General features: G+C 34.3%; 1 protein-coding gene across 2 annotated transcripts in view; it reads right to left on the bottom strand.

Annotated features, from left to right (window-relative positions):
• Positions 1-6336: 6336 nt before the first annotated feature.
• Positions 6337-24735, bottom strand: part of LOC128992496 (leucine-rich repeats and immunoglobulin-like domains protein 3) — a 205557-nt gene continuing 187158 nt past the window's right edge. For both annotated transcript variants that reach the window (XM_054416102.1, XM_054416093.1), the window contains exons 2-8: positions 20074-20448; positions 17458-17680; positions 14349-14485; positions 13411-13563; positions 11115-11295; positions 9557-9696; positions 6337-8838 (exon numbers count right to left, since the gene is read on the bottom strand). In XM_054416102.1, the coding sequence (XP_054272077.1) occupies positions 8558-8838; positions 9557-9696; positions 11115-11295; positions 13411-13563; positions 14349-14485; positions 17458-17680; positions 20074-20419 (1461 nt within the window). In that variant the 5' untranslated portion in view covers positions 20420-20448 and the 3' untranslated portion in view covers positions 6337-8557. The remainder of the gene's footprint in view (positions 8839-9556; positions 9697-11114; positions 11296-13410; positions 13564-14348; positions 14486-17457; positions 17681-20073; positions 20449-24735) is intronic.

The raw sequence follows: 24735 nt of genomic DNA, 5'->3' as shown, positions 1-24735 counted from the left end.
TCGAACGAGTTCGCGAACCAGCATGATCGGACCATGGGAACGGGGGTTTATGGGGGCTTTTATGGGGTAAAAATGGGGTTTTCCCATTTTTGACCCAATAAACATAACATTTCGCAATTTCTTTCGAAACTATTTTGTAGAGCTTAAAAAAACAAATAATTTAGTATATTGAAGCGTTATAATGCGCCTAATGGTTACGGAGAAAATTCCAAAAAATTGTAAATTTAAAATTCCCATGTTATTCTTATGGAGAATAAGTAAACTGTTGTAGTTTGCTTGTTTATAAACATATTTTGCCCAAATTTGGAAAATGTTTTTATTTCTTTCTAACTATTAACATTTTACATAAAACACACTTTTACCCTCCCTGTTGCAGCAAACCTAAGTATGTTTTAAACTGATTCTATTTAAATAGGGAATAAATGTGATATTTTTAAGGAGACATTTTAGTGTAAATCCATTCAGGGAAATGGAAATTCGCTTAGTCTGCAGGTTTGCTGCGGCGGGGGTATTTTTAGATAGTACTAAAATGAAAAATTTTTGCTGTAAAATTTATTTTTAAGTGTAAAACGTAAATAAAAAATATTCAGTGTTTACAATAGGACAATTTTCTAGTCAATAAATCGAATGTAAAAACTTCTTCAAGAAACATCTGTATTTCTTTAATATTACCAGGTGCCGTTAATATTATTGGAAATTTGAAAAGTTCAGAAGTACAATAAGATACCTGCACTGTAGTCTATACTGATACTTTATCAGAGTAAAAAAAATAAAACGACGATTTTCACACGTAACACTACAATCTGAAATAATGAACACTCTAAAAATAAAAAAATGAAACTGTTAAAGTGTTATCCTGTATTTAAAATGTAGTTCATTTAACTATACGATTTAATCAAACCGTAACAATTATATTTAATTTGTAGATCCCTGACAGGAAAATATACTCGTACATTCCTAACTATGTTATTATTTATTGATGTCACTATTTAATAGCCTAATCTCTTTAAATATATTTTCGAAAGCAATTTAAATAACAACCACACAACATTTAAAAGCTTCGTGGCTACACTAGGCAACTAAACGCATCTTTCATTGAGTTTATTGGATTTCTCCTGTAATTGCCTGCCCTAATAACGGTTCAAGCTTAAAGCATTTCACATAGTTATGTCTTCTAGTATACACTTTAAAATCTTTCAATATTATGAATTCATAAGCGTTTCGTTTATGGTGTAATTTAGGGTTATTTTACATCGTTTTACTTTTTTAAAACTGCCATCAAAGGGATTAAGGAGTATTTATGGAGCAAAATCGATTAAATATATCGATGGTAAATAAAATTATCTATTGCATGCACCCCACGTTTTTCGTTTTAAATTTTACAAGTATTTATACTCTCCACATATTTATAAATTATTTTCTACTTTTTAGTGCGTTTAAAAACGTTTTGTTTTTTAAAAAAAGCTTTTTATTCATAAATTATTTTCTACTTTTTAGTTTTGAATGTTTGTGGATGTTAAATCTATTTCAAGCATCTATATCAGATTAAGACAGAGGCATGTGGGAAATCTAAGGTTTATTTGAGTTTCTTTTCATATAATTATGTATTATATTGAATGTATGGCCTACCTACTAACTATAAAATTATCAATCTATTAAATTTATTGTTTACTTTATAGAATATTTTGAAATGTTTGTTTGTATATATAATCTCTTGGGAGCATAACCTGTACCACTTAACCTTTGCTCTTCGAACTGTCAAATTTAAGTATTTACAGCTGACTTAAATTAATTGATATACAGTATTTACATTCTTTCAAAATGTAAACAAGGAAAATTTGGAAGCCGATGGGGCGTAGCCCAAGGGAAATATTAAAATTAAATGATATAATATTGAATTGTCATCCATTTGTGAGCTATGTTTCAAATTTCAAGTCTCTAGCTCATCGGGAACTTCGTTTAAAATTGACATCAAAATTTGTAGGAAAGCGAGCTAATGAAATAAAGCCCATGGGGCGTAGCCCAAGAGAAATATGAAAGTTAAATTATATAATATTGCATTGTCATCCATTTGTGAGCTATGTTTCAAATTTCAAGTCTCTAGCTCATCGGAAAGTATCAAAATTTGCAAGAAAGCGAGTTAATAAAAACAAGCCCATGGGGGCGTAGCCCAAGGGAAATATGAAAATTAAATGATATAATATTGCATTGTCTTCCATTTATGAGCTATATTTCAAGTTTCAAGTCTCTAGCTCATCGGGAAGTTACTATAAAATTGATTGCAAAATTTGTACCGGACAAGAAACCGAGCTAATAAAAACGTTTTAAAAAGTGACCTAGTAGTGCGATGAGCTACGTATCCATGGCAACAGACAATGACGTCATGGGTTCGCTCCCAAGTGTTGCACATAATTATTGGTTTAGTTCGTTAACGGCCTAAACCATGGATCTCTTTATAGTACACCATAGAGATTTATGGTTTACATATTCAATTACATGACATTACGCACACAGTGAGGCCCGCACGAATGGAAAATACAAATTCTCTATCCCCTTTGAATTTGACAAGTAATATTTTTATTTTGGAAAATATATCTGGAATTGGCTTTTGTCGTGGTTAACCTCCAAATATTTTGAGGTCAGTTTGCCGAAGCCTGTGCGTGATCAGTTCTGGATTTATGATCCTATAAAGCCAAAGGAGCAACCAACCTACCCCAGAGGTTTTTAAACCTTTACCCTCAGTTATATTTTAAGGATACAATACTTTATATTTATAATATATATCTGGAATTTAGCTGTGAAATGAAACAAAAAAATTAACAGGCTGTCTTAATTCCCTGTTTGGGATTACGTAAGTGTAAAGATGTTAATCTCTATATATATAATGCTCAAATACCACTGACTCACTCATCACGAAATCTCAGAAACCATAAGACCTAGGAACCTGAAACTTGGCAGGCATCTTCCTTTTGGGTAGTAGACGCTCACTAAGAAAGGGTTTTACCCTCCGACCTCTGGGCTCCGCCTCAGTGGCTCTGGAGTTTCCCATGTTAACCTTATGAGTACTCATATTTAATATACATGAATTGACGTATATTACATTTCATTATAAGATGCATTTGCCTGAAACGAAAATGATGGATTATTTATTCTTTATTTATAGTTATTTTGTGTATACGAATTGTGGTTATGGTTTTTCGTAATTATTTAATTCAATATTTATTTTATTCCATAAGCTTTAAGTATTTTGAATTTTAGAAAACCTTTTCCCCAAGATTTGTGATAGATAAACTTAATGTGTAAAATACTAGAGTAAAAATACTTCATTTACGAGATCTTGAGATATCTACGTACAGTTAAGCGCTATACTACATGTTACAAAATGAAGTCAATTAAATAAAAAAGATTAAAAAGATAAATTTGAAAAAAAGTTGAGTGATTTTCAAAGTTACCCTACAATAATATACTCGTGCAATGTACGTTTTGCTGTGGCAAAGCAGGATAGGATTCTTAGTATCTTAGCAACGGGCAGTAAACGAACAAAGGTAAAGGCTATAAAACCCTTGGTCGGAAATGAAGGATAAATTTGTGATGCTCATACATGGAGCTCTTGATGAACACTTTAAAATGTACATACATTCGTTGAAAAGTATCGGGATGGTTTAAAACAGGGTGTCCACAAAATAACTGAAAAATTTTAAAGGGAAATGCCAAATAAGAGACCATGTTTTATATACAGTGTGTAAATTAAGTATTGAAACAAGTCTGTATTTTTTAAACCGATATAGATAGAAATATTCTGTTTGTAGCATTGATTGTTAAGAAGTGTTCCGCAATGTTTTACTTCAATAAAATTGTTTAACCCCCCTAACAAGGTAGGGGGAAGGGGTTTAATAATTTTTTTTAATAGCAACCCCTATTGAGTGACCCCTCATTTTGAAGGGTTTGTCAAACGAAATACAATAACGCAAACTCGAGGTAGATATTTCACCGCTAGCCTAAATGGCGGGTATTCCAAAATATGATTAATGTGAAAAAAAAACACCCATTTTGGAATACTCGCCATTTTGGCTAGGGGTGAGATATCCACCTCGGGTTCATGTCATTGTGTTTTTTTACAAACCCTTCAAAATTAGGGGTCACTCATAATAGGGGTTGCTATTTGAAAAAATAAGTCACTCCCTAACCCCTACCCTGTTAAGGGGTTAAACAATTTTTCATGATAAAAATTGTGGAACCTTTGTTAAAAATAAATGCAACAAACAACATTTCTATCTATTTCGGTTTAAAAAATTGAGATTTGTTTTTATACTTAATTTACACACTGTATGTATTTAAAGCTAAAATTCTCAAGTTCTATTAGAAACTTGGTATAACTCGATATGAGCACCATTAGTGGCCCGGCATAAGCCCAAGAGAAATTTGACCTCTTCCCAGGTTTTGGTACTTCAAAGGATATTTATTGTGACATTTCAGAAACGGTGACATTTATTGTGACATGTTAGAGGAGGACAGTTTTCCATAGTTGTATGATATTGAGGGGCAGAATGGCCCTGTATATTTTTAACAGGATGTAGTGCCACCACAATACAGTTTACGTGTGCGATAAGCGTTAGATAATCTTTTCGACGATCGGTGGACATGGCAGGGTATTAGTGTTAGTATTTTAGGGTCCATCCAATGGCCTCCTAGGAGCCCAGATATGACTGGACTTTTTCCTTTGGGGGCAGTAAAGAATGATGTCTACTCGGTGCAGATTTGGGATCTGAATCACCTCCGACAGAGAATAGTTGCATGAGCCTATAAGCTATAAGCTTGTTGATTGTTGGTGCAACACCCCCTGAAGTACTGACAAATACCTGGGAAGAGGTCAACTTTCGCTTACATTCATACCGGGTCACTAACAGTGCTCATATCGAGTTATACTAAGTTTCTAATAAAACTTGAGAATTTTAGCATTAAAACTATCAAACAACTGAACAAGTCTATTGCTACTACCCAAATCCAAAGTAGATTTTTTCGAACCTCTTTTTTATTAAATAACCCATATTGAGTGGGATAAGTTGTAAAGATTTTACAAAAGTAATTTATTTACAATATGGTAATTTAACAGTCATATGATGTAAGAAGGGAGGAAACTAAGACAAAAGAATGCGCTTAGTGAGTATGAGTATAAATGCTCATAGTGGATATAAAAGCTAGATTTGTCGTTGACACACTTCTGTTAGAGTGTCAAATACTGTATCATTGCCTCTTAGAACTGTTATGGAAAAGTACGTAATTCCACTTAAACATTACCTTAACACACAAACCTATAACGTTTAACGAGTTGAAAGCTTGGTTACTGCTCCATATGTGAAAGGTACATAAAATATCGCCTTTTCCAAGAGGGTTTGAGCTGTAAAACCACAGTAACCTATGTCATAATTAACGTAATGTGTTCTGGGAATTTTTATATGTTAGAAACTATAAAACAAACAAACCTTTTGGTCAACGATCTTCCAGATACAAAACTCAACGTAAGCTAGCCTAATTGGAACGGGCGTTTCAAATATATAATATTAAAAAAATACTGTATCTATAAAAAAAAACTTATAAGTTTTACTCTGTTATTTTTACTAGCTCTGAAGAACTTAATTAAAGTTAATTGCTAAGGTAATGCCTTATAATATCAATTAAAGTTAATAACTTAATTATTTAAAGTTACTATAATGAAATGATGACTTTACGCACGTACCGTAGGTAGCGTTTAGTGTAAATACTAACATAAAGCCTCCTTCTACTTAACACAAACCTTGAATTTTATTTCTATTTTGTGTGTATTTACGCCAGTGGCAATTTTTACGTTTTGAAAGGGAAAGGTCCAAACCCTGGTCTTGTTACTTCCTTAAGTAGACCTTTTAGTTAGATCATCATTATCATAGCCCAAATGACAAATTGCATCTGGGTTGGAAACGATCTCGCATGGATTCAAACCAGCGGCCTTCAGATTTTAAGGCGAGCACAATACGCTACCCAGACAAGTATAGATTTGTTTATCCCATTACATCTTTCATCTCCCACCTCACATAGAAACCTACTATTACGTTAGGCTCCCTAGCTTGGAATTGTTTCTCACGTTACTTCAGGCCGGGCATATAGGTTGCGGCAACATGGATAAAATCAATTGGTGATTGGCGGGATTCGAACCTGGAGCCTCTGGGACCGAAGTCCTTAGCTTAAACCACTAGATCAGCTTGCCTCAATTCTCATCTTGATCCAATTTCAAACTTAAATGTCAAACGACAGCTCAATATGTCTACAAATAGAAAACGAAGGAATTCAAACACAATTCAGAACTTTCAATAATAATTTATTCTTTCAACCACATCACATACATAGTTCAGTTATCACTTAAATGCAACCGAGATGTGAAACAGTTAATTGGTAAGACACGATAGATTCAAACGCGCACGCACACTTAGAATTATACACCAAAGACGATATGTATCGAGATATGTGTAGTTGCCACTGATATGTATACATAAACCCTTAACAATTTTAATTCAACAGATGTATAAAATGTCACCCCGGGCTGTAGTGTGGCCTTAGAGGCATCTCAACACCCGGGCTTCGATATGTGTGTGAATGGTTCGTTTCCGCCACGGCGGCCTAAATTACGTTATTAAAAAAATACATTTACATATTTTTATACATAAACTACGTAACGTAAGCGAAAAATTCGTTTCGAGCCTCGACAATATTTACATCGCTTGAAACGTCGAAGATTTCGCAAGTCAAAATCTGTCAAAGCTAGATGGGAAAAAGAACACTAGCACAAGAAATTATGGGAATCTATTCTAAGCAGAAATTACACATAAGCTAGTAGAACACTTATAGTATGAACATGATTCTCTGGTCGTGTCCATTATGTACAAAACATAGCACTAAACTACTAACTTAACGAAACTTACGAGGTTTAACAAACTTAGTTTCTAAGATAAATCAACTTTTTGCCATGGAATGTTGTGTTAACAATTTTGGAAGTGTGGTGTAAAAATTTTACAAACCACCTTAGCTGTTTTGTTTGGAATGAGTTTGTAATGTTAGGAAAATAATTTTTTGTCTTCTAAATACATGTACCTAAATCGCTAATTATTCAAAACAATTTCGGAATTTTGAAACGATTCTGGAAGGGTGTATAGTGTATTTAAATTTTTAAGTATAAAATTTATCTAATAAAAATATATTAAATTTGCCAATAATCTAGACTAATCGATAATTAAAACTTATATATTTTTAAATAGTTATATCATATTAAATAAAAACTTAATTTGCCATAGTAAATTGTTACTTAATAGTTTACATTGTTAGGTCGTATTTTGTTACAACTTTATTTGTTGATATTTTTTTCTTCGGTTTAGGCTAAACCAATATAACATTAAATTATCATTGCTAAACATTTAATTGGAAATTTATTGTACATACAGGTAAAGATAATGTGATATATTAAAAGAGCACTAGCGAACCTCAAATATAAACTAGACAATGCTCATTCCAAATAATATAAGCAACAATTACTTATAACCTCAATGTTAACATTGTTAATCGATATGACACAATATTTAAATTTTAAAATCACACATCTGCAAATTTGCAATTGTTTCAACACTTAATAGCCTAATGTAAGGATTATAATTAAATTATCTTGTCCATCACCTTTTGTGACAGTTTAGAATTAAAATAACTATTCCTCCAAGACTAAATATACCGGAAAGACAGAACATTTTGATTTGTCAAAATTCGTTCCCGAGTCGTTTCAAACTGTTCAAAGTCTCACTTCCACCGAAGACTGCGCTGTGGCTATCCGGAAAAAGATCGCAAGGGGCGTAAAAAATGATAATAATAAAGGCTTTATGGTAAAGTTTGCTTAATCCAATTCCTTCTTCTCAATCTGGATACTAACAAATTTAAATTTACCAATGAGAAACAAAACATTAAAATAATTTAACACGTAAAGGATGGATAGCATCAAATAATTTATCGCTTATAAACTGAATCATTCTCCTTTGACAAGAGTAATCAGCGTTTAAAAGGAACGCAGATGTAAGAGTCGTTGAAGCGGCCATCTTGGATAGTTTCAAACGGCTGCTGAAGAGTTAATTATCATTAAAAAAAAATTAAAATAATATCATCCTCCAAGGAAACTAAACTAAAAGTGTAAAGGGGTTACACAACCTTGGATTAGTGGTACTTATCGATTATGCTTCTTACTATATAACGATGCCTGTGAATTTAATCTCATCTAACCGTGCAAAACCATTCGTACTAGAATAGACAAATAGAATGACATATAGAACAGCCATACTGCGGCTAGCATTAGTTCTGGCGTCCACCACTTGGAGTGCCGTGTAGTTGCATAGCTCGTGCGCCTTAATACCGCGCTCCTAGCCGTGGACGCCAGAACTAGTGCTAACCACAACACGGATGTCTATATTTCATTCTATTTGTCTATGGTTCTAGGAATAAACCGATGTCTCCGGATGGACACAGCGCACTTTCGTTGAACTTTGACCTCTTAGAGAAGTGTCCACGGTCTGACTGAGCACGTCACAACGGTCGTCAGCACGTAGGGCAGCATACAAGTGGCCACTGCTGCTGACGCTCTGCCGCGTATCAGTCCTTTGCTGACGCAGTTCATCTTGTCCAGAGGCAGGTTCTGCACGTAGTACTCCTGGTGCTCCGGCATCATCGTGCACAACGTCCTCTTCTTCTGCATCATCTCGTCATCCTTGTCCTTGAGGTTCTTGATCCAGTCGCGGAACCAGCGCAACTGGCAGTCGCAGATGAGGGGGTTGTCTGTGAAAAGATTGCGATTCAATCATATATCGCACTTTATATAATTTTTTAAGCATCGTACGTGTTGTTAATTTACCTGAAAGCACAAAAATACCTCAAATAACATTTGTAATAGATTTACACTTATATTGTTTACTCACAAGAGGGTAAATATATATTAGATAGTAAGTGGTGATCGATTTCGATTGGACGCTCCAATCATCATCATCATCCGAATATTCGCCTATAGGATCTGATAATGATTGGAGTGCCCATTCGAAATCGATCACCACTTATCATCTTGTATAATTGTCTTGTGAGTTTAAGTATAAATATACTATTACAAGTTTTATTTTATGCATTTTTGCACGTTCAGGAAATTTAATAACACGTACGATGCTTATCAAGAACCTATTTAAATCTTTCATTGCGAGAATAATGAAATCAGTATGGCTATAGCTATACAGAATAGCTTATTAGCTTCTTCAATAGGGTTGTATAATTAACACTCTCGACAGAGGAAGACTAGCTCGTGGAGTAAATAGAAGTTTAATTAAGAGCTGTCTTTGGTTCTATTTATATTTGTGTTTGTTGGATTATTTGCCAACATGACGTAACAAGTAGGAATAGGCCTACTGTATTTGATATCAATATGACACAGAAAATGTTCGTATTGAAATTTGTCGACTTTTTTCTTATGGAAGTTCGTACGCGAGAGTATATTTTACTCATGCCTTACCCATGATGTCGACCACTCGCAGCGTGTCCACTATGGGCTCCATGATCTCCTCGGGGATGTGAGTCAACTTGTTGTTCTGGAGGTTCAACGTTTCCAGGGAGTTGAGGTTGTCAAACGCCATAGCTGGTAGTATCTTGATGCTGACATAACATGAGTTGAGATTATTTTGTACAAAAACTCGTGTGGTAATATGTGTGTGTTTAGTGGTAAAGGTGTTGGGTTAGGGTCAAATTACATTATATTTACTGGTCATATATTCTATCCAGTGTCGAATTTAAAATCGTGCCTCTCTTGCACTAGTTTTGTTTCAACTACCAAGTCTCTACAGCGAAAACAGTTTGTACATTGTCACGCAAATAGAATCAATACTTATTACTTACACTCTAGATAACCTACTCGTTCTTCTGAAATATCATAGAAAACCTACTTGTTCTGTAAATTATTCTAGATAACCTACTCTTTCTTCTAAAATATAGAAAACCTACTCGTTCTTCTGTAAAATATTCTAGATAACCTACTCGTTATTCTAAAATATAGAAAACCTACTCGTTCTTCTGTAAAATATTCTAGATAACCTACTCGTTTTGCTAAAATATCGAAAACCTACTAGGTCTTCTGTAAAATATTCAAGATAACCTACTCGTTCTTCTAAAGTATAGAAAACCTACGTTTTCTCCTGTAAGATATTCTAGATAACCTACTTGTTCTTCTGTAAAGTATTCTAGATAACCTACTCGTTCTTCTAAAATATAGAAAACCTACTCGTTCTTCTTCAAAATATTCTAGATAAACTACTTGTTCTTCTAAAATATATAAAACCTACTCATTCTTCTGAAAAATATTCTAGATGACCTGCTTGTTCTTCTAAAATATGAAAAACCTACTTGTTCTTCTGTAAAATATTCTAGATACTCTACTTTTTCATCTAAAATATAGAAAACCTTGTTTTTATGTAAAATATTCTTAATAACATACTCGTTCTTCTAAAATATAGAAAACCTACTTGTTATTCTGTAAAATATTCTAGATAACCTACTCTTTCTTTTAAAATATAGAAAACCTACTAGTTATTCTGTAAAATATTCAAGATAACCTACTTGTTCTTCTAAAATATAGAAAACCTACTCGTTATTCTGTAAAATATTCTAGATAACCTACTTGTTCTTCTAAAATATAGAAAACTTACTCGCCCTCCTTAAAATATTCTAGATAATCTACTCGTTCTTCTAAAATATAGAAAACCTACTCGTTAGAATTTTTTTTTACAGAAGTGTAAAATAAAAAAATACTCTAAATAACGCAGGTACACATTCTTCTGTCAAATACTATAGATAGGCTATTTTTTCCTCTGTGAATTGCTCTCCCTACTCGTCCTTCTGTAAAATATTCTAGAAAAGATTACTTTTCCCATGTGAAATATTCCCCCCAACTCGATCTTCTGAAAAAGGACTCTAGATAATCGTTCTTCTGTAAAATCGTCTAGATAACCTTCTAGTTCTTCTGTATAATACTCTAGATAACCTTCTAGTTCTTCTCTATAATACTCTAGATAACCTACTCGTTCTTCTGCAGGTTGAGGAAGGTGATGGAGTCACCGTAGCCAGAGAAGGCGTCCTCGGCGATGACTGTGATGTTGTTGGCCCTCAGGTCCAGATGACGGAGACGATGCAGACGACGCAAAGCATCACTAGGGATCTCGTGAAGGTTGTTGTCGCCGAGGCGGAGATATTGCAGGTTCTCTGTAAACAGTTGGGAGGTTAGGTTGTGGTATTTGATTGAGCTAGGGTCAACAGAGTATAGACTTCGAAAAGCGTTCCACCGAAATAAATGTTGGGTCAAGGCACTAATTCACTTATCAGAAAGGATGTGTGGTCAGGCATAACTTCAAAACTACCTCTCTAGGCTCAAAAAGACCTTACGATAGACACGTATCCCAAACAAATGCTACAGCAGATGCTACAAGGTGTTCCAGATTCTGCACGACCATGCACTCCGAAAAGCATTTTCGGCATTTGTGTAAAAGATGCGTCTCCGAAAGGCACTACTTCATAAAAGTAAGAGACTTAATGTACGTTGTATTTTAGAACAGATTATCGGTATGGACCCGGAACTAAGACGCTGTCCCAAAAGAATGTTCACGAACTCAGAACAAATTCGCTTTGACAGCCGTGCAGTTTCCCTGGGTACGCCAGGTTGATGCTTGGATACTAAAATATTTTAAATTTCAATGTATACTTGAACACAATACTATTGTATACTTGAATAACTACGGACTTTGATTGAATATCTAAAGTAGATATCACACTTTAGAAGCCATAATTAGCGAATCATTTATTTAAGAAACTCCATAACTAAATTTTTTCGCAGTTGTGTAACTTCTGCACAAAACGATGTATTTCAATTTGTGTATAAAAAGTAAAAATAAAAAATTTGGCTTTGGGGTTGCTGCAGTAAACGATTCATTTAATTGCCACGTTCTAATTTTAGTTTTTCCATTACCTATTGCAAACATACATTTATGGAAACGTTTTATAACATATTATAATACATATAGGCTACTATTAAAAACAAACCAATAAACACACTATGAAGAAGTATTTAGGTAAATTACAAATCATATACAGTACGTAAGAGTCCAAAGCTACTGTTTCAGAACGTTTTGAAAACTCCAGAGAACCGTTTTATCTTTATTTCAATTGTTTTATCGGCCCAGAACTGCTAAATGGCCCGTTGCTAGCTTTTTCGCATTACGCCCAGCCATAAATTCGCCTAACAGTAAAAACGTACGTCAATATTTTATCTGCACTGCAGCTACCCGGTTAGCCATAAAAGTGGGGCTCTTATCGGTGAAATGGCATAAACGATATTGCTGAAAGGCACGACTTTCTGCCTGATTTTAAGTAGTAATTTCATAGGCGTTTTGTCAGGTGGTCTGAGAATAGTGGACGAATTAGAATGGGTACTTTTATTACGATCAATTATAATCTTCCGTTGATACTGACGTTTTAGGCATTTTGGGTGCTTTCGTGATATGACTGACTAGACTACTCAGACAAACATTGTATAAAGTATTTTTTTCTAATGATTTTTAACTGCCTACTTAATGTGTCTACTTTAGCTGACGTCAATTCTGACCCGAGCAGCCCTGTTCTCCTTAGACTGATAGACCTTAGTACCATACCAAATATATTCGTGATATACATTTAACATTGCACACGACGCTAGGTTTGATTACCAACAGTCTATATTTTGCCTAAACATTGCCGTAAATACAAAAAGAGCTTTTTCTATAACATCCCTTTTCAGCCACTGTACTTAAAGAATGTTTATGATGGAGGTGTAAATTTTAAAATGAAGACCTTGCGGAGGGATGAATGATAAATAAAGGAACTAAAAAGGTAACCCTAATTCCCTTTATTGCCTCACCCCCTAAAGTATTATTTTTAGAATTCGCTTTTAAAGAAACAGTGATGCTGACTAACTTTCTTTAACAGTTTAAATGTGGATTGTAATCCTACGGAGGACCCTTCAGTTGGATGTTTAACAGTTAAAAAACAAGGGACAACACATTATATGAGAATATACATATGCTACCTATTGATCATTGTTGCCTAAGGCAGGTAATCAAAATGTTGGGTATAGGGATACAGGCAAACGATTTAATATACTGTAAGTTATTAGTTGTACTTAATTAATAAATTAATCTAACAAACATAATCTTGAAAAAAAAGTGTATTGCGTTATTTGTTTTGTTCAAGAAACGAGTTTCAAAAACTATTAAAATGCAAAACTTTTACACAGGTACCGTTTTTTTATATTGTATATTTCAGATATTTTAAAGCTAGTTTTCTTACCCTCAAGTCCAACGAATGCGTCAACATCAATGTGAGTGATCTGGTTGCCGTCTAGCTCTAGTGAGTTGAGTTGTGTTAGATGTGAGAACACTCTTGCTGGAACCTCCCTCAGATGGTTGTGGGCCAGACCTAGTGAATCCAGGTTGTGGAGCCCTGAAAAATGAAATTTTGCGTAGTCAAATGAGAGTAGGTTAATTTCTGATTATTATAAACAATCGGGATCGTGAAAACAAAATACAATACGACTGACTTTTCTTAAAGATAGGTAATTGTGTAAGTAATTCCTCATTAAAATAATAAATCTCATCATCTCATAGTTTAACAACTATTTGTTTTGTTTCCTTCCCTTTTTATGCAACGGTAGTTAGAGAGAGAGAGAGAGAGAGAGAGAGTTTTTAAAACTTATTTTGACGTTGGTTCTGAAATGTTACTATTTTTTTGACTTTTCCAAACGGTTCTTGTGTTTAAAACTACACCATGTTTCTGGTGGTGGATTAACCTTTTCGTATTAAAGGAAAATTATTAGTTATAATTAGCCCTCAAGATGTAGGCCAGTCAAAAATAACAAATTAAAAACCCCAAACATTATACACAATAATAGAAAAATCAAGTACCCAATAAAAAACAGAGTTAAAATTAATTTAAAAAATATAAAATACTGAACATAAAATTGGTTAGTACACTACACTATACAAATACCTATACAAATAAACACAAAACAAAACACTATGAACTGACGCTACACTCTGCCACCAAGAGGTAATAGGAGACTTTTGAAAATCTGCCTCCTCTTAATAGCTCTGAGAATTGTAAATCGGAGAAACCAATACATGGGACAGAAAACAACAAAGATATCTAGTTTTGCTTTTGAAAGATGCAAAGATCTTAGAAAAGTTACAATTTAACAAGACCTCTAGCTCTGATATCAAAACGCTCACCCTCAAAGTCCCCCTCGGTTATTGACGTGATGCTGTTTTCTTGAAGTTCCAGTTTCTTGAGAGTGTCAAGAATTGAGAACGCTTCTTGCGGAACACTCGTCAGTTTGTTACCACCGAGGTTCAGTCGCTTTAGCTTCCTGGAAGATGAAATAATTAGTCAAGAAGATGTTTGGAAGGTTGAAAGTTGTTGAAATCATCAATTGTTGGGGGTTGTTTCACTTTTGTGGCGAAAGTATCAGCTCTGATCTGTTCAAATATATAATTTATTTAATACTTAACTTATATGTATTTTTATAGTGATAGGGGGGGGGGGGGAGAATCATGATATTTACCTCTTTACTCTGTAAGACCCCTTTTCATCACTTTGTATTCGAAAATAGCCCATTTCAATACAGCTGAGATCGTCAATTTCCAACACCAAAAACAAATAGTGATCAGCTAACTTTTCCTGACATAAACATCACTTTCGCTACACAAACAAATACATTGCCTGACATCAACAAAGTTACAACAGGAGTTCCCGGTTAGCTCAAAAGGACAAACAAACAGAAAACAAAAACTAAAGCGTGGTTGATGTTCAATAAGCTGAATTTTACACTAAAATTATTTGTACAGCCGTTTTGTGTTTGGATTGGAAAAATGTATAGATTAGGAAATATCAGATAATTTATTTAAATTTGATGAAGTAGTTTTTTCATCGTGATAAAAAGTATCGTTCAATACTCTTCACGAAAGTCACATTTCGGGGCGAGATAGTGTTTTACATGCGAGTCCCTTATTTTCACCCGTTCTACTTAACTTCCATATGATTGAGGTGTCATTTGAAAGCTTATGTGCCAACGGAGTGACGAATGTTAATTCAAAATTCCGATTTATGGCCTTGAGGCCATCACCCCTACGCTTAGTGTTATTTCTGGAGAGTTCTTTTAAAATTCCAGTGTTTCTGGCTAAGTTTCTTTATAAACCGTTTTAAATGTGAACGAAGGTCCCAGTGTACAAATTGTACATCTTTATACACTTCGATTTCAAGGAAACATGAATAATTCAATATCCTTTTGATTTTCAAAGATATATTTTTGAGACAGTTATAAAGCGAATAAAACTAACAAATTAGAAAAAAAGTCTTGCTTTTTAAATACACACCATAAAATATTGGTTTACCTACCTAAGTCAGGCTGCAATTATAAAAATGTAGCGTATTTAACATTAATTTTCATTAACAGTGTTGTCTCTTGTTTACAATTTAACTGTAGCAAAACATTCGACTAGAAAATAAACGGTTTTCGTTTAAATTTACATTCAACATATTATAAAGGAAGTTTACCAGCATCACTGCATTCCCTAATGTTTAATATTCATTCACATCTCCTTTATTAATTATTCAGTCACTATTTAATTTATTCATGTTTACTTAGTTAATGATAATTTCTACATTAAATGAAAAAGAAAACTATGGGGTGTTTAAACATACTTGGTATATCTATTATACATACTGCAAAGTTTACACTGTGAATACTAAACTCCAGTAAAGTTTGAGCAAACAAGCAATAGCACTTCCAAGCACACCTGGTAACAGTCATTAAGATGAACGGATGCTTGCAGCATTGATGGTATTTTCATGTCATATGCAAATATAATGGCTTTACAGAGTACCGTTCAGGGCCCCAAGAGTAGTTATGAGAGCTAGTTTGAGTATTCATGTTTGTTTCCGTGACAAAAACTAATCAATGTATGAAACTAATTGTTTAGCTCGGTTTTCTCTTAGTATTTTATTGTTTCCAACAACTTTCACTGTGAAACTAAAGCTGAACATGCTCATGTGTAATTTATTTATGATGGAAGATGGTTTATCACATTGTATAAATAGTTTTGCACACGTAAACGCTAACGCTAGTCTAAATAACGTACACTAATAATAGAATGAAATAAAATAAATTCGAAGACAAATACGGAGGTGGCAACTAGTTGTGGAAGGCCACCACGTTGATCACTGCGGTGGAAGGGGCAGTGATCCGTAACAGTTATTGGTAAGCAGTATTTGCAATGCTTGTGGAATACAAAAATCCAGGACGTTACCTAATAATTTCCACAAGCCTCAATGGAAAAAGGATTAAGGTGAAGGGGAGGTTTTTATATTATTTTTTTAAACGGAAAATTGTATGTTCTTTTACTAATTATCTGCCATTAGTTCCGCGTTGTAGCATTATAGTGTTACATGTTCAAACACTTCAGTCCAGTAATCACGTTAAATCAGCTATTGAGCTTCGTTGATAGTTAAATACACGACACTTAAATTCGGTCAACATGGTGGCATATATTAAATTATTACTTTTGGTGGGATAGGCTTAACAAGGGTACGCAACACTACCGGTACACGAACAGGAAGAAACCAAGGTTAAAATTAAACTAGTTTTAAAGAGAGTGACTGAAAAGAGTCACTTTACGTGCTAATAATGAAATATAATATTACTACTGACTAAAATCAGCTTTTACTTTAGCCAACCAATAACACAACTAACAAGGGCAACTGTCTCCAATATAAAACTATTAACGTGTAGTAGTATTCCTGAAGATGAAACCGACAACTTTCAACCATAGACTAACCAACACAAGTAGATTTCTTATACCGCTGTAAAAATTTGAATCTCGTTTTTCGTGTCTAGTTCATGTTGGTGACACTGTGTACTAAAATCGACAAAATTTTGTTTCTATTAACTTAAATTCATGATTATCGCTTTACTGTTTGGTTATTCAATCAGGGGACGAGTTATTGTTTAGGATTAGATCGTTTCATTTGGTACGAATCAATGAAACGAGGTTTTAAATGACTGAAATAACAAGAAATAAATTGTAAACTGAAAGACGACCTCTACAACTCACCACTACTAACAATAAAATTGTCTTCAGCTGATCCATAATCTACTAAGGGAGTATGTTTAATATATGATTCAACAATCCAATCCTACTTTACACACTTGGTCATCAGTAGATGTAAAATGGGCAAACTAAAACCCCATGCATAAATGGTGAAAAAATCCATTTTGTAAAAATAAAATTCAATTCGGCGATCCCAGGCCGTAGAAGCGTGCAGATGGTGGAGTGTACTTACTTGTCTAATCCTTTGAACGCGTCGCTCTCGATGTTGGTGATCTTGTTCTCGTAGAGGGTGAGAATCTCAAGGGTGTCCAGCCCCTCGAAAGCCTTGGAGTGCAGCGCGTTGACACGGTTATGGTTCATGTTCAGTATTAGAAGGTGGTGAAGATTGCGGAACGCTGGAGACGGGACTAGATTTAACTTGTTCTGGGACAGATCCAGCTGAGTAAGTCCTTTACCTGCAAAACATAGGTTGTTAAACACATTGTGAGGGAAAGTTTTATTGAATGTGTTTTAACAGTTAGCCAATCTACATAAAATGTGGTATAGAGTTTCGCAAGGGTTTGCATACGTGGAAAACTAGTTGTATCACAACGTATCGGGTACAGGGCCGAGTTTTAGTTGCCTAAAATTCATTTAGAGTTCATTTTACAGCCAGAGGCTTGGTGGGGCGAGTGCCATCCAGGTACCAGTGTCTGGTTCCATTGTGCTGCGAGTAAGGGAAGGGGTTAGACAAGTTGCCATTGTGGTGGCCGTCCAAGGGGGGGGGCAGGATGAGCAAAAATTGTTTGAGGGATCAAATGAAAATGTTATAACCTAACCTAACCAAACTTGCTGATAATAAATAAGTCTAACGAGGCTTTTCCAATCGAATCGATACTTTCAATAGATTTTCTGGTAGAAGTTATTTTTTTCTGTACACAGGATCTGTTATTGAATAACTTTAGTGGTTGTGAAATCGTATACTAATCTACTCTTTATCAATGTGATCTTAAAATGTCTGTTTAAACGACTGAAAGATGATAACTATTTTCATTAACTGCATTATTTCAGTTCGTTTTAGGTAATAAATACAACGCCAAACGTAACCACGACATTATTTATATGATGCAACAGAATAAGAAATGGATGTCGTGATTAATATGCTGTGTTAGTTCTGATTCAAAAACCTACTTCAAACTTTCTAAAACAATTACTTTCTTATTTCGTTCAATGATAAAATAAAGTACAATGCTCAATTAAAATACAGTATTAAAATATACAGCCTAAAGTTTAACATAAGTCCATAAATTTCCAAAAAGTGAACTAAAATTTCTGATTAATCAGAAGCAACAACTCAAAAATAATATTGACGTGGCATACCAAAAACTTTACAAAATCTAGATTTTCACTTTTATTTTAAGTTAATCCATGTGTATTATTAACTCCATCAATATGCACATAACATGTGGAAGTAATGACATGAGTATGGATACAATGACAGTCCATTAAAATGTAGATTCATGCGAATGTGTCTGCCATACGTCGGTTGATGGCATCATAATCGAATCATGTCTTGTCTCAAAGCTACAAACCACTCCTCAGATGCAATATATCTGTGAGTCAGAAATATTATGTGATTGCTTTTGATTCTGAGTACCTCTTTGAACGAAATCGGGCACCTTTTTAGAAGGTTCAAATGGAAATATTTTTGTTTGCTCTTTTCATAATTAACTTTGTGCTAAATTTAGCTCTCAATTTCTATTCGGTTTGAAAGTTTCAGAAATATACTTTTTCAAAAATAAATAAGTTAGTCTAACAGTGGTAGTTGTTTTCCGTCAAAGCTTAAAATCTTTATTTATATAACATTACGTAACTGCATTTAGTTTTTTATTTTAACCAACTATCTTTTTGCTTAGTTAACAACCTGACCAAAGTTAACTAAGGATAAATATATATTATCAAGTTAAAATTGAAAATGTTCCAAAATTCAATCCATCCCCTTATTTGAATATTGAAAATATATGCAGCTGCTAGAAATGTTAAGATAAAATCTGTATAGCTATACCAGTTTAAGTTTGAGGTGCTGACTTCCTGATTACTTAACACTATTATTCTAGAGGTTAAATACCTTTTTGATGCCACTGTAATCCGTGGTTGTTGCTTTTTCCCAAGGATTACAGTTACCCCAAAGGATTGATTACCTCTAGAATAAGCTAAAACAAGTTTATATGGTAATGTTTTTTAGAGAACGAAGAGCTTCTGGTTAATGGTGATCTTTGGAGAGCAAAACTAATAACAAATCATTCTACCTCCTCCTTATCCTACGTTAGGGCCTACCCTACGTTGTAAAAACGTAAAAACCGCTAAAGTTTAAAATACCCCCGCCGCAGCAAACCTGCAGACTAAGCGAATTTCAACTTGTCTGATTATATTTCTACTAAAATATTTCCATAAATAAGACATAGGTTGTTTATTCCCTATTTGAATAACATTAGATTTAACGAGTGCTTAGGTTTGCTGCTAAATGGGAAAAACCCATTTTTACCCCATAAAACCCCCCATTAACCCCTGTTCCCATGGTCCGATCATGCTGGATTGCGAACTCGTTCGAATAAACGTAGGTTTACACGTTTGTACCGAATTTCATCAAAATCGGATAATTTTTGCTCGAGTTATCGTGCTGACGGACACATATATATATATATATATATGAATTTGAACGGATAGTGTTTATGGCCTCTAGGGACCTCAAAACGAAAAAAAAATCGGTCCCGCGTCCAGGTCTTACCATGAGTACTACGGTAATAGCTTATTCCCTATATGGGAAATTCGCTAAAAGATAAAAAATTCAAAAAATGTTTATCCTCACCCATAGAGCTAAGAGAGGACTCCTCAATGACCGACAAGGAACTATTGTGAATGGTCAGATGTCTTATGTCGACCCCGAGAAACACGAAGCTCTGCAGCTTGGGAAGGTTGTTGTGCCTCAGCTTGAGGTAGAAGATGACGATGGAGGGCTTCCCCTTCAGCACCGCCATGGCTTTGCTGATGTGTTGAAGGTCGGTGAACTCGCAGAGGATGTCCAGACCGTTCTTCTTGGGTGTGCAAGCGCAGGGCTCCAGCTCACTTCTGGGCGGACAGATCTGGCTGTTCTGGGCATTTGTGACGGCGATGTAGACGCCCACCGCGACGACGGCCCACAAGTAGCCGACCATGCTGAGTGCTGCACTATGAGGTCTTCATTCTGAAACAATACATGGAAATGTTTTGAAATTTGTCAAAAATCTTTTCAAAATGTGTTTGTGTAAGATGTAAATGATAAACTAGGTCTGGGATTGTTTCAACACCCTCTGCAGACTTGCATCACAGAACTCTGTAGCTCTCGGCTGGGTCCCAGGCCATGTAGGCATTGGCGGCAACGAGAGTGCAGACAAGCTGGCAAAAAAGTGCGAGCATGCCACTCTTTTGACCAGAGCCATTTTGTGGCATCAGCAAAGCGGCCGCTTAACATGTAATCAACAAATGGTCCAGGGGACAACAGCTTGAGCGTTGGCGTAATTATCCTGGACAATCACTTGGCAAAAAACTGTTGTTAGAACCTATCACCCTCTTCAGTCGCTGGCTGCTAAAGCTGGGGAGAGGGCAGGTCAAGCAGGTACATGCTCTTATCACTGGACACGACCATTTCAGGAAACATCTCCACACTCTAGGAATTGTCAATGACAAGCAGGAGTGTTGACTTTGTAACCAGTCCGATGAGACTGCAAAACACATTATTCTGGACTACGGGCTAGGAGAAGGGCTCTGTTTGGTCTAAAGCAGCCAGGTGAGGAACCAGACGCTAACATTGGGCAAAAGCTCCTGCACCTAGTTAGGGACACAGGCATAGGCTTACCCAGTTAGTGGCAAGTGGGATGCACAATAAGCTTCGGTTGACGTGCTTGGACCATGAGTCCACCCTCTTACAATCAATCAAACAAATGATAAAAGAGTCGTGATGGAATATGTTGAGAGTATAGGGAATCTCGGAAAAGGGGGTATTGTAAAACGTTTTAGCGTCCAAAAAATACTTGAAAAACTAGATACGGAGAATTTAAAGAGATGGGATGACGATAAACGTGGAAAACGAAGTTGGATACATTTTTAAGAGTAATTTAGGCTCTATATTTTAAGATGACAGTTAATCAAAGTCTTTGAATCAATGTAATGAAGATAAATAAAAATTAAATAAAAAAGAAAGATTGGTAGGTCACCTGGAATTAATTTCAAAATGACCATTATTTATTAGGATGTTGAAAAAGAGTGATATACACACAAGAAAGTAATAGTATAACTAAGATTTAGAGATAACTGATAACCACAGTAAAAATGGAGTAATTTTCCACGTTATTTAGCAATCAACTGTAATACCTCAGGTTTATGAAGAATTCGGTCTAAATAGAAAATAAGAAAGAGCGAGAAAGGCGTCTCAAATAGCAGTAGAAATACTAAAAAAGAAAATTTTGGATCATTTAACTAAGAACTATTTGAGTGATCACCACTAGTGTCATAGTAATTGTAAGAATAAGGTACATTTACAGAAATACAGTCATTGGGGTGGTTGAAGAGATTGTCTGTGTGAGCGTACATTGAAATCTTAGTGCTTTAGGTGGTGCATTTAGTTGTGGGTTCAGGATAAATTGGGTAGTTATTTTAGGTTCTAAAACAAAGCATTTTGGTTATGTGCAAATCGCCCCACTTCTAAAAACAGTATTGTCCAAACCACTCAACTAATAGTGCATATGATTTGAATTGTAATTTACTTTCTACTTAATCTTTCCATCCTAAAAATCTTCTATTAACTTTATCATTAAGATCAAGTAGCTTAATGATAAAAATACCTGTAATAGCAGATTACACATTGACGGATTGTGTCTGAAAATATTTTTAACAAAAAAAGAGTTCATTTTGAATAAAAAAATGAAAAACTCCTAAATTTATTACACATTGATTTTAATACTGAAACACAAGAGTGGACTAATTATTAATGAAACTAATTGAGATACGTAATTATAAAAAAATCAACCTCAAAGCAAAAATTAACATTACTGCACATGAAACACACATTACCTGAACAATAATTAGTGTATATATGCGGGCAATTATTTCAAAAGGGCTAACACAAATAAAATCAAATGTAAAACGTGTTTATTGTTGGAAACAGTCAATAAACTGACTCAAATAATTGATGTGAATGGATGGCGTCACTCGTGCTTTGATGCGTGAAATAAACACCAATTTAACAGTGGCATTTACTGAATGGACTTTGTCTCTGTTTGATGCAAACAACGTGATTTTTATCGATATTTATGTTTCGATAACAAATTGAGTATTTTCGACGACGGTTGTTTGTGAGCAAAGTTATAAATGTAAAAGGTTTAATTACCAGGGGATTATTACTTAACGTGTTTGGGTATAGTTGTGAAAATTAAGGGTTTTGACACAAAAGCAAGCAAATTATCCTTATAATACGTGAAGGCAATTTCTACGAAACACTACTCCTCCGTTAATAATAGACGGATTTAAAAAAATGATGTGTCAAAATTAAGTATTTTTTGTGTAGACGCTCCCTTCCACCAATTCCTGTAGCAAAAGTCCTCGGGCTTTTGCCCCACAGGCCATCAAAATCCCAATGTATTTCTTATGAAGAAAAGATTTTGTTTATTTAACAGACGAATTATTTGTATCAATTACAGCTGTTCATAGTAAACACTTATGATACACAAAAAATCGTTCGTTTTCAGTTTCGACGACTAGAGTGGATTGAGCGTTCGTTTTCAGTTTTGATAACTGTGGAGTGATTGATTACATAATTTTTAAGTTGACTCTTTTAAGTAGGTAATCGAAAATTATGCCTGGAATACTTTGAAATTGCTCGAATTCGAGCAACAGGTGCACTAGTTTTACAAATTGTGCTTATTAGCTGCGTATTATGCTTTTGTAAACAATTAAGGAATGTTCTCACCAGTTTTATCGGTTACTACCCAACTTAGTGGCAGTTTATATAATATGTATTAACCTCCGCAACAGTTTAGCACCTTTACAATGAGTCATTTCGTGTTAGCGCTACATTTAGGAGGTTATAATCTATTCATAAGCTTTATGTTCACTTACCCAGACAACATCAGTTAAATGTATTGAGGTAACAAATAGTTGTTAGAAGGCCCTAATTTGATAAAGAGATTCGACAATATTAATTGTAGTAATTTTTTTTTAATTTGATTTGGAATTGCGTATGAGTAATTTTATTTCTAGTTCACTATTATATAAAACAATATTGGAGGTATAGAATGTTTTAAGCGTTTTTGCATTAATATATTTATATTTTAAATCTTGCTTTCCAAATATACTGTTGTAAATAGAAGCATGAAAAAATGTTTCAACAATCAGTGGAATGCCTAATTCGTGGTAGATTTCATATTATCATAACAGTTTGTGGCAGTGCAATTTTAAAATCCGTACTCAACCTGAGTTTTTTTTAGTTACAACATTTTATTAGCATTTCAATTGAAAATAGTTTTTTATATTGGCGTGGTTTTATAATGAGTATCCGTTGAAATGTGGTGATAAGGAAAACATTTTGTACAACCAAACTTTGTTATGTAATGCGACTACAACAAAGAAATTACATAAATTTTGAATTTGAGAAGCCTTTTATACAAATAAAGTTATTTGATGATCGGTAACTTTTCCACAACTAACAACTTATTAGATATTTAGTCTACCTTTACCATACTACATAAATTATATTCCACCTTTATTTATAATAGCTGAATAAAATGTTGTTAGTAATTTCAGTTCTAAAAAATAAATGCGTGAAATAAAAAAAAAACACATTAGAAAACGGTGAACTACGTATGCAGCTATTTTAGCTAAGGACTGGACAGGGCTTGAAAGCTACTTGATACAAGCCCTTTATTCTTTTATGTCAAAGCTTAAAACCAATTAAGGCACTCTTTTATCAAACTGTTCAACGCCTGCAAGACCGTGGTCCCTTTGAAAGTCGATTCTCTTCGATAAAAAATCCCAGTAAACTTCATCAATAAAGGTAGCCGTTAGAGAATATTCTCACTTTGGGAACATTATGTTTTCCTTTTTAAATTCCCCAGTCAGAAGCAAAGTCGTTTTATCAAAAAATAAATTTTGCTTTTACGAAAATGGTGTAAAACTTATAACCACCATAAATGTAGAGTTTGCCTTTAAAGGATTGAATGTATACGACTATTAGACAGATGCATTACAATTTACTATTTTTAGTATTAAAATATGAAGTTTACTATTCTTGGTCATACTCATAAAGATTGGGTTTTCTAAATGTTGTCATTAGCTATTTAATATTTTAAACTTTGTTTATGATGGCAGAGGTTTTTAGCTAGTATTTATGCTTGGATTGAAATATACAACAGTTAATCCTAACCTGTTTTTTACAAATTATAATGCTCAATAAGTCTAAAATGGGCTTTGCAATCACTTTTCTCAAAATAAAGAGATA

The sequence above is a fragment of the Macrosteles quadrilineatus genome, unplaced genomic scaffold (genome assembly GCF_028750875.1).
Source record: "Macrosteles quadrilineatus isolate MER2022 unplaced genomic scaffold, UCM_ALF_1.0 Scaffold_1__1_contigs__length_201487025, whole genome shotgun sequence".
Classification (NCBI taxonomy): Eukaryota; Metazoa; Arthropoda; class Insecta; order Hemiptera; family Cicadellidae; genus Macrosteles; species Macrosteles quadrilineatus.
Note: the sequence above shows the minus strand (reverse complement) of the source record. Positions and strands in the feature narration are given on the sequence as shown.